The 10,547-nt window shown below is 37.6% G+C and overlaps 1 protein-coding gene across 1 annotated transcript in view; it reads right to left on the bottom strand.

Annotated features, from left to right (window-relative positions):
• Window positions 1–1,740: 1,740 nt before the first annotated feature.
• Window positions 1,741–10,547, bottom strand: part of RTF1 (RTF1 homolog, Paf1/RNA polymerase II complex component) — a 28,612-nt gene continuing 19,805 nt past the window's right edge. The window contains exons 10-18 of the mRNA XM_052696289.1: window positions 10,127–10,214; window positions 9,934–10,041; window positions 9,305–9,382; window positions 8,036–8,157; window positions 7,596–7,653; window positions 6,961–7,038; window positions 5,778–5,873; window positions 5,375–5,486; window positions 1,741–4,617 (exon numbers count right to left, since the gene is read on the bottom strand). Coding sequence (XP_052552249.1) covers window positions 4,511–4,617; window positions 5,375–5,486; window positions 5,778–5,873; window positions 6,961–7,038; window positions 7,596–7,653; window positions 8,036–8,157; window positions 9,305–9,382; window positions 9,934–10,041; window positions 10,127–10,214 — 847 coding nt within the window. The 3' untranslated portion in view covers window positions 1,741–4,510. The remainder of the gene's footprint in view (window positions 4,618–5,374; window positions 5,487–5,777; window positions 5,874–6,960; window positions 7,039–7,595; window positions 7,654–8,035; window positions 8,158–9,304; window positions 9,383–9,933; window positions 10,042–10,126; window positions 10,215–10,547) is intronic.

Genomic DNA, 10,547 nt, shown 5'->3' with positions numbered 1-10,547 from the left:
ATATGACAACTGCACATTTGTCTGCAGTCATAGAGAAGAAAACAAATTTAAGAACAGTCTTCTCATGAAATATGAAGTCACAAACAACAGGGATTTCAGATTTTGGGCAGTCCTGTGTGGAGCTAGGAATTGGTATAGATGATCCTTATGGGGCTCTTCTGCCTTGGAATAGAATCATAGAATATAGTATTGTGTTTGATCCTGGGTCATTTTCCACAGCTGTTGAAATCCAACCCCCTCCCTGCTGTTAAGTCAATATCTTCAGAATTTCTTTTCTGTAACTGGCAGAGCAGATCAAGGTACCATGAACTTCTCTACTCTGGCTGCAAAGCCACATCACTTCTGAACAGTTATTCCCATTTCTCCAAATCACACAATCACAAGTCCAATGTCCAAAAGACTTAATTGTCGTATGAACATGAACTCGTGACAGAAAATTATCTGCAGTTTTCACTTTTATGTGCATTATTTATCATTACTTTCTACTTACAAATTTCATCTGAAATGAGTAACTCTGCCAAGCTTGTCAGAGTATTAAATTGCATACATACACTGCAGATAGATTTTATCAACCCGCATTCTTTTATGCAGAACAAGCTGATGGAGACTTACCAATAAACCAAAGATCTGTCCTGGTTCTTCAGTTGCAATCACTTCTGCTAGGAAATTTATCTGACCCAGATAACTGCAAACAATATCAAATTAAAGAAATTGCTCACATGATATTCCTTCTAGCTGGGGGGTGAGGAGGTCTAGCATCTAGAATGGCGATGGTGGTGATATAGAGCCACTTAGGACTTAAGCGTTCCAGCTAAAATCAAAAGAGAAATGACCCGTTTATTTGGCTGCTAAACATCTCCCTCTGAGAGGCTAAGTTACTGCGCTGCATTTATATCAGTATTTTAAGTACTAAAGTACTTAATTCCCACAATTAAGAACCCCAAAATTCAAAGCTTAAAGTAGTCTGGACACGATTTTCTTCTAGTTTCAATGGGGAAGGAACAAAGATGCCAGTGAAAGTTTGAGTTGACCTCCATGTGTCCTTTTATCCCCCAGCATGTGTAACCTTAATTCCTGTAAACTCTTAAGTTTTCAGATCTCACTTTCTTATTAACCAGTTCATTCCTTTTCCTTCAAGAAGCACCAGCACATCTCATTTTTTTCCTTTGACTCTCCTTCCCATAGCCAGTTGAAAACTATCAACCCATCCTCAAGATCACTTGATAAGATTCCTTTAAGATCTGTGATTTTGCACATATGCTTGATAGCACACTAATTAAAAACAAACAAACAAACAACCTAAGGAGGGAAACCTATTTTGTTATTCCAAGTGCAACAAGGAAGATAATCAAGTCCGCCACAGCTCTGAGAGCAGTCTCACTCTGTCTCATTCAGGAGATGAATGCTTTAGCAGCTTGGACTACAAAAGTAGCCTTTATAGTCATGAGACAAGTGGAATTTGTGTTTTTAATGAAACACAAGAGAGATGCAAACGAACTGGCCTTCCAACGGGTTCCATTTGATTCTAGTGGTAAGAAGAGTAGAGAGTGATCCAGCAGACAACAGCTTCTCTTGCAAAAAAAAAAAAAAGGCCTTATTTTTCATTAATTATTTTACAGTGTTAGTATTCTATTTTTTATATTTCTAGACTGATAAATGAAGTGTAAGTTTCTGAAAAAACAAACTTCCGCAGATAGAAAACTCTTTGCACTTCAGATCAAGGGATAAACATAATCAACCTTATTAAACCAACAAACCAAGTTTATTTATAGAAGTCTGTACAATTGTAATGAACTATATGCTAGGACACCAATGAAACAGAGCAAACAAGTCTCTCCCTAATGAGTGGGAGATATAGTCACTCACCTTTACATGCACTTAAAGGAAAAAAGATTACAGCTTTCATACACAGTTCTGTAACTATTCGGAGTACTTTCTTGATGTATTCTCAATGTAAGAGGTTTGCATGATAATTTACTGTTTCCTCTCTCTCTCTCTCAAAAAAAAAAAAAAAAAGAAAAAAGAAAACCAAAACAAACAAACAAAAACAAAAACCAATCCAGTATTTCAGCAGAATCCAGAGACTTTCAGAGGGTAGGTGGCAGTTTGATAGTTGCAGATAAACAGGACACTGTCCATCATTCAGTTCTGCATTCTAAACTCACTGCATCTCCCATTTTGGTCATCTCCACTAGAAGTTTCTTGCAACACTCTATAGGTCTTGACATTTTTACTGCAGTACAGCCTACTCACATTAGCACCGAGTGCAGACGCTTGCTAATACCCATGAGTCAAAGGCAAGCACGTTAAAAATACTGAATTTGAGTTAACTCGACCTCCAGAGATCTCTTTCCATTGAACCCAAGCGCCGAGGCACTGCCATGTGAAAATCAAGTTTTGGGCTGCTTGATTTTGCAATTATTTCTGCAAAGCATTGGAGAGCGATTATTTTGAAAACTGGCTACTGCAAAATAAGTTTTGATTTTCTTTTTATTACAAATCGTTAACATCATTGAAGCTGTTGAAAAAACAAAATCATATCAAATGCATATCTACACAGTGAATTACGATGTCTCCTATGAAGTTATTGTGGTAGATTCCATAAATCCACTCTTAAAAAAGTTAAAAGTACATATATGTGAGAGCCTACAACAACTCCAGAGAAGCTGCTAGAAAAGGCCATCAAATAAAGCAGTCTATGATTACATATTTACAGAATAATCCATTTGTCCTAGAATTATGGACTATTCAGTAAATAAGTACTGAAATATCCCTAATTATTTCTTTACATGGTAGATTATAGCTGCTTCATATGTTGATTTTCTTTTTATACACAGTTCATAGTATCAATCTGCACACAATTACATGATGTTTCTTTAAAGCTACCATTAAAAAGGAATAAAAGAAAGTTAAATAAGAACTAGATTAAAGTTTCATTAAGAATCCAACAAGAAGGTAGTATCACACACAGGTTTAAACATAACCAGAGTATGATGTCAGAAAAATAGTAATGCTCTGACACAAAGAGAGCATCAGCATTTTCCCTCTTTGGGGTCCCCAGAAACATTCCTATCCAGTTCAGTGCTTAAATTAGCATATACGTACTGGCCTGGGTAGGAACAAGCACGTGCTTCCACGATTACCTGAACGAGGGCCTCTAACCTTTTAGATTTCTAATTCTCTTTTAATTTAGTTCTTAGCTCCATATATTCAGTTGCATCTTGTTTGGAAAAGCTCTTTGTTAAATGTAACTTATTTACACTTCGATTTTTTTTTTTTTTTTTTAAACACCTGAGTGATAATTGAGCTGTCATCTTGTGTCCAGTCAAATATTCCATAAAGCCATACAATTCTTGTGCTAGTGTTGCACTTCACTCGTACCAGATCTCATAAGAAAAATATGCATCAGCTACCTCTCACATATTACCTGCTGACCTTTCTACTGTGTCCTTACTGCGTCCTTCCCCTTTCACACAAAGTGATTTTATTTCTTAATCTTTTATGTTTGTTTCATAGAAGCCCAGTTTATATGGTTCACAAGGCAAGAAACAAATGTGAGCTAGACCCCAACGAAGACGTGATGACTTAACAAATACATGATACTGGAGGCTGGGAGAAAAAATAAAGCCCAACCAATGAGCACCCCAGGGACACCCCAGAAAGAGCTACTTCACTAAGTAAAGCTGGAGACTCCTGATGTGCTACAGATGACAAGTCCAACATCAAGAGCCGTGTACCTCTCTCATCAATTAAGCGTAAATAAAGAAGAGAACATGAAGTTAAACAGCTATATCAGCCAAGCCGTTTTAGTAAGAAGAATCACATTTAATGAGTTTCTTTCTTGCAATTTCAGATGCTCAAGTACAGCTGGTAGAAATTCAAAACAGCCGTAAAGAACTGTGACAGACTGATACAAATAGTACTGCAGCTTAAAAATGATAAAAAAAACACCTGAAAAAAAGTCACACAACCCTCCCAAAAAAATTTACACTTTGAACCTAAGCCAGTTTTTGAAGATTCCCTTCTCCAAAGCTAGAATGAAGGAGGAGGAGGAAGAAGAAAGTGCAGGTGACCTTCCAGCCACAAAGGTCTTGCGCCAATGTTTATTCACCGTGCCTGTGGTGGTATGTAAGGGGAGATCACCAAGTGCTGATTCTGCAACCACCAAAAGAGATCCCTACAGAAATCCACACCTCAGGCTAATACTGAACACAGAGTGGACCAACGAGCTGCATCAACAAAATAAAAACAGAACTCAAACTAAAAGAAATGGGAAGACCCCAAATAGCACAGATCCACATTTGTGAGGGGGGCAGGAAGAAAGGGCAAGAAGGGAGGTCTATACAGTAAATAGTTGAATGGTTTATGTTACAGATGACTGGCAGTTTTAAAGAGTCTCTTCCCAGCTCCATTGCTGCTCCAACCCAGAAGGGAGAACTGAAAGGGGAAGAAGAAAAGGTAGGACATCATCATGGAGCATGCAGGATCAGAAGCAGCAGAGCGGGCATGCTCAAATAAGCCCCCGCCTCTTTTTGTAGTCCTCCAAATTCAATGATCTCCGAGGAGCACCATCTTTTGCTGGTGGAGCCTTGGAGGTGATAGCCAGTGCCTTTGATTCTGTTGGGGACAAGGGAAGAGTGAGGACCAAAATACAAGAGAAAAAAACAAAAAAAAAAACAAAAAAAACCCAGAATTTTACTTCTTGTTTTTGCTAACAAAAACCACCACCAAAGCGTATTTGGCTTTTCTGGAATACATCAGGTTAAAAATTAAGAATACAGCCATCTTACTGCTTATCTTCAAAGATAAAGCACATGCAATTTGGCCTTAATGTCATCTGCAATACCAAAGACAGCAAACAGCAACTTTATAGAACAGCAGGTTCATAAATCAATACTTTTTTCCACATAGTGCATATGCAGGTTATGGAACAGGACAGTATGGGCTTATCAGGCTTCAAAAAGTGACTCCACAAATTCATAGAGCAAGTATAAAGGTAGATATCATGATTTATTAAATACAACATTCACATCTGTTCCTCAAGAACTATGTGAGACACAAACACTGCAGATTAGAAGAATGAATCAGAAAACTCTCATATTACCTCCTTTTCTTTGTAGATGGAACAAGGACATACATACTTTCAGTGCAACACAGTACACCTCTTCCTCAGCAAATATCACTAGCACATGTTCACACTTCCTCAATGTGAGACACTTCACAAGAAGACAAACACAGAGTGCTTGCTCCCATTTTCAAAAGCCCATGACTGACTCTGAAAGAACTGTTCTGGAAGAAGTGAGCTCTTCTATCATATCCCTCTACAATCGTACCAAACAGCAATCATTGCCCCAGACTCAACTGAAACACTTACCAGAACTGGGAACCTGAAGATCAATCTTTACATCGAAGTCATGGACTTTGAAAAGATCTTCTGAGAGGTCACTGGCTGATTTAGAGTTCACATCTTTATCCTTCCCTTGACCCTGAAAGAAGAATATGTAAATATCCAACCCACATCCGTACAGACAAAGGTCAGAGATAAGAATACTTTTTCCCTTCACTTAATCACAAACATATTTAGTTCAGCTGTTATTGCTAAACAAAGTTAACTTTATTTCTCCACGGCAGAAAAAGCTGTTCTTTTTCTACAATAATGCTTCACACAATACTTATTTCTAGAACTGAAAAATGCCTATTTAGTTTTAGTCATAAGCTTCTAGGGCAAAATGGTGACAGTGGGAGGAAACATAACAGAAGCAAAATGGGAAACTTGCCTTACTCATGTCCTTTGGAGCATCTGGTAATACACCAGATCCATATTTTGCATTTAGCTGGGCAAGAATAGCAGCCTGGACAGCAGGATCTCGGGACTGCAGGGGAAAATAAAACACTGCATTTAAATTGGTGGCCATCTTTTTTTTTTTTTAAAGACAATGCTCACGCTCATTCATACAAAACCAACAGAGAATGGGGATCAGTTAGTCTGATCTTCAGGATTTCAAAGACAATTAAACTCATTCTAATAGCTATGTAATGCATTAAACTAAAAGTTATCCGTCAGAAAGTCCTTCTTTAAGATGACACTATCTTTTTTGTTGTTGTGATTTGCTCCTGTGACTAGACTTAACACTACCCTCAGATGTACTGCTTTTATCTTTCAGTTCTGGCTAAAATACTGCACTAGAGAAGAAACTGTTACAAGACTATTTTCTTTACATGATAATGGTTGTCTAGTATAACAATTTTACTCAATTATGATTCTACCTTTCAATAAATAATCATTTAATAAATAATCATTTAGCTCAATTTCCACAATAAAATCCCTTTTCTGCTTTGCTAATCTGTGGAGACTGACAGTGCCAACTTTACCTGAAAGGAGAGGAAAAAAAAGTAATTTAAAAAATGGTACTGGTGGCATTTCAGAATAGGCTTCAAAGTTTCATCACTTACAGGTAAGAGGTGATCCTTCAGCTTCATTATCCATCACTAATGTATCTATAGATGGCAGTAGCAGTTTTTGCCACTATCACAATGGAATTCTGTGTTAAACTGCTTTACATCACAGGCCCAAGTAGTCTGGGGCCCCCTTTCACAAATCTTTAAAGATGATCTCAACTAATTAGAAGCAAAACCAGACCAAAAGTAAACTGCCTTCCTAAAGCTAACTAAATACACAGTAAGTATTTCTATGTGTTAGAATTCACTAAAAAAATACACAGTTGCTTTTCCATGTGCCCACATAATTTACATCCTCTATGTTGGGGGAGGGGGCACTTTTTTCCCCTTTTGGGGGAGAGTAAGGTTAGAATCTCAATTACATCTCATCCTGGCACCCGGTATTTTAATAGCAGATGGCACAGCTAGGCACAAGTACAAGCAACATTTTCCTTCCTACTCTCTCCATTGTTTTCTGCTGCTCTGCAAATTGCCCCAGATGAACTTCAACATTATACTTACATTAGACACTATTGTGGGCTTGCACTGCCGCCTAGTAAAGGGGTCCATTTGCTGGTTTTTCATGCTGTGACTTTCAGCCTGAACAAAAAAGGCACACCATTTTGCAGTTAGCTGCTTACATCCTTGTAAATCTTCCCACAGCACCCCAACCATGCACACACACACACCAGGTACACACAATATCAAGGTCATAGAAAAAACAGTATTACAGACAAGAAAGATTTTTTTAAACACCCACCGCCCCATATTTTACAAGTCAAAACTGCCCTTTCTGAATACAACAGAAAACACCCGCACAACAACCCTAAGGGTAACTGAGGCTTTAGCATTTGTTAGGAAGCTTAACTTTTCTTAAAAGTGTCATCACAGAGAATTCAATACTATTTTCTTCTTCAAAGTCTCCTTTCTGATATCTTTGCCTTATAAAATGTATTACATTACTACTATAGTCAGGAATCTCCTGACTGAATTGGTCAAAAGCAAAGCAATACACTTGAAAAAAATAAAATCATATCACTTGCCTATTTAAAAGTTTTATAAAATCATTAAAAAAAGAGCAACTTCATCATGCAATTATCTTGCTCTGCATCATTTCATCTCTATATACACAGAAGTATTAATTTGGCATTATTTACCACAAGAGCCTTCTCAGACTCAACAATATTCCACTCTCTATTTCGTTGGTTGATGTAACTGCAGAAAAAGGGAAAGAAAAAAAAAAAGAAGGGAGGGATAAAGAAAAAGAAAATGACTGTCATTTATCAACTCTTACACAATAAAAAGCCTGTCAGCATTCTTGCATCTTCATCTGACCACAGATTACTCTTATTGGAATGCAACTGCTACCAGGGTTACATAAAGAGTTTCTGCTTTTGACATTTTTAACTGAATGACACATACAAGGAAGCGGAGGCGAATATCAGCAGGCAAATATTAGCAGAGCCATCAGTATGCAATCCATACAACAAAGAAACAAAGACTTACAGTTAAAACACTGCTGATTTAATTGATTTCACCACTCTTCCTAAAATAGCATCAACCAAAATACAGAAAGTGCCCAATATCAGTTTCCTACCTGATGGCAGAAATGTTTTTTGTTCGTTGACGATCCAGGGCCTCTGCTCTCTCCTCAAGTTCATTTAGCTGATCTTGAATCTGTTTGGCCTTATCTTGGTCCCCCAAGTCCTCTGCCATGGCCTTCAACCAAACAATAACTTATTAAGCACTACCTTTTTTTTTTTTTTTTAAACCACAGAACTAGTCAAAGAAATGAGGGATAGACCCAATAATGAGCCAGCAAACCCTATTCAATTCCAAATGTCCTAACCACATATAATGAGAACACAGCAGAGAGCTAAACTCCCCTTTGCAGCTTAAAACAAAACTGGATTTCTCATTCTGAAAAATTCTGTGAACTAAAGATTACTTAGCACCAATAGGACCAGTCAGCTAGCTGATTCAAGTTACATGATTTAAGCTACATGTTTGAGTAAGTTTTATCATTGCTATTTGACAGCTCAAGAAAAGACACTATTTCTGCAATTGTGAGTTGCCACTTATTTTAGCAAGCTGGAGAGCAGAACGAAGAAAAACAGCTTATTATGCCATCTGGTGATAACAAAAAGGAATTGCACCCCTCTGCACCATAAAACTAACGATTTATATATTCACACTTAGTAAAAAGTGACGATCAAACACTGCAGTTTAGCAAAAGAACGTAGAACATATGATTAATATGAACTCTTAGGTTTTGTATGAAACGCAAATGTCCTGAGAAAGGGCTGTACCAAACAAAACAACGTTTTCTATCTGTCTTCTGAGATACTTAAGACAGTTTGTTTACTTGTCTTCTGAGCTTTGGCTTCTCAGCACTGTTAAATCTACGCATTTCAGGAAGTGTACATGTAAAGCAATTTGGTAGCAGGTAAATCTTTCAGCAATGTATTCTTTTCAACACAAACCACTGGCCATTATCAAAGTAAAAACTGTTCCCCTCAAGCAAAAGGCAATTTAACACTAGTTTTGAAAACAACTGTCAAGTGTTACTAAGGAGTAGCTTACAAAAAATAAAAGGAAAACTAGTTTCTAAAGCTGAACAGCTTGAGAACTTCAAAGGACACAAAGAGACAGGTAGAATTGTTGGCAATTGCCTTCAGTGAAAGAATGCAATAGCTTAAGCTGGGTTACTTAAGTATTCTGAACTCAGTAATGAATCTTGAGATCCACCTCTTAGCTGTATACTTAAAGTTGAGCTTTCAGCTGATTACTGCCAAAATCCAGAGGAGCTCCAGTTCTTCAAAATCAAAGACTGTACTAAGCTTGCAGGCATCGTCTCATCTCTCACCTTCTCCTTTAACAGCTGAGTTTTCTTCATAGCATAATTTGGAGGGGCTTTTCTGAACCTTTCCTTCTCTTTCACAATCTGTAAAACCAGAAGAAACAGCAAAGAAATGCAGGTATGCAATGTCTACTTTAATACTTGTACTCTAGAAGCAACAGATCAGAATCATCTAAGAAATTTACTTACTGCCACAATATTTTACTCATGCTCTTTCTCTGCTGCATTTTTTGTTTTGTGACTTGGTAATGAGTTACAATTCCATTCCCCTCACTTAATGACCTACAAAAGTCTCATGCTAATCACATTTGGTCAGTATGAAGGAAATAGTAGGCTGTAGGAACTGTAATAAATGCATCTATCACCACGCTGTGAGCTTTTTATAATTTGAGAGATACCTTGCCATACTTTGATTAGGAGTTCAAAGCCCTGCAACAAAAGTTGAAGAGGAGGTAACAAAGATGAAGTAAAGCAGAAATGTGAACCAAACAGCTGGATCACCAAGATACTCTATCCAGTTATAAAATCTCATTTTCTTTTTAGGAAGGTGATACCATGATCATTCTGCTTCTAAAGGCTAATCTGCTACTCAGCTTTTAAGTACTGCCATAGCCTCACAATAACATGCTGTTTACCTCCTCAATATCCTGATCGTTAAACTTGTAGTTGAGAGCTTCTTTGATGGACACTTCCTTCTTGTTTATCTCATCTAATGTGGGTAACTGCATCCCAGCAGAAAACATCTAAATGAAATAGAGAGTTCATTTTTCACTTAGAATACCAGCTGTAGAGGGCTGCTGAGAAGAAATTAAAGACTGCCAAACTTACCGCTTCCTTCCACTTCATAAACTCACTTTCAGTGAATTCCTGATTTGAGACAAACTCCAAACGAAACACACGCTGATCACTGCCATGCCTGCAAGAAGAAAAACGTAACACCCCTTTGTGAAGGTACAGAGCTGTAATCTTATACTAGTTGGTAATAAACTGACTCATAAAACCCCAGAACAGACACTTAAGGCTGCTCTTTTGGCTCACATACTATTTATTCCTAACTTCAGTAAGATCAGCCACAGCTCAGGAGCTTCAGTCAGCTACTAGTACCAACAAATAGTGCAAGGGAATACTTGATGACATGTCTGTAGGGAACAGTAGTATCCTCAGTAGAAAAGGGAAACTGACTTATCTCACACCTAAACTTCAAATCCCCTATTTGGTGACCCATGGCATGATCTTGGGAAACAAAGTT

Source organism: Tympanuchus pallidicinctus, unplaced genomic scaffold (genome assembly GCF_026119805.1).
Source record: "Tympanuchus pallidicinctus isolate F22 unplaced genomic scaffold, pur_lepc_1.0 scaffold3, whole genome shotgun sequence".
Classification (NCBI taxonomy): Eukaryota; Metazoa; Chordata; class Aves; order Galliformes; family Phasianidae; genus Tympanuchus; species Tympanuchus pallidicinctus.
This window is presented reverse-complemented; position numbering and strand designations above follow the sequence as displayed.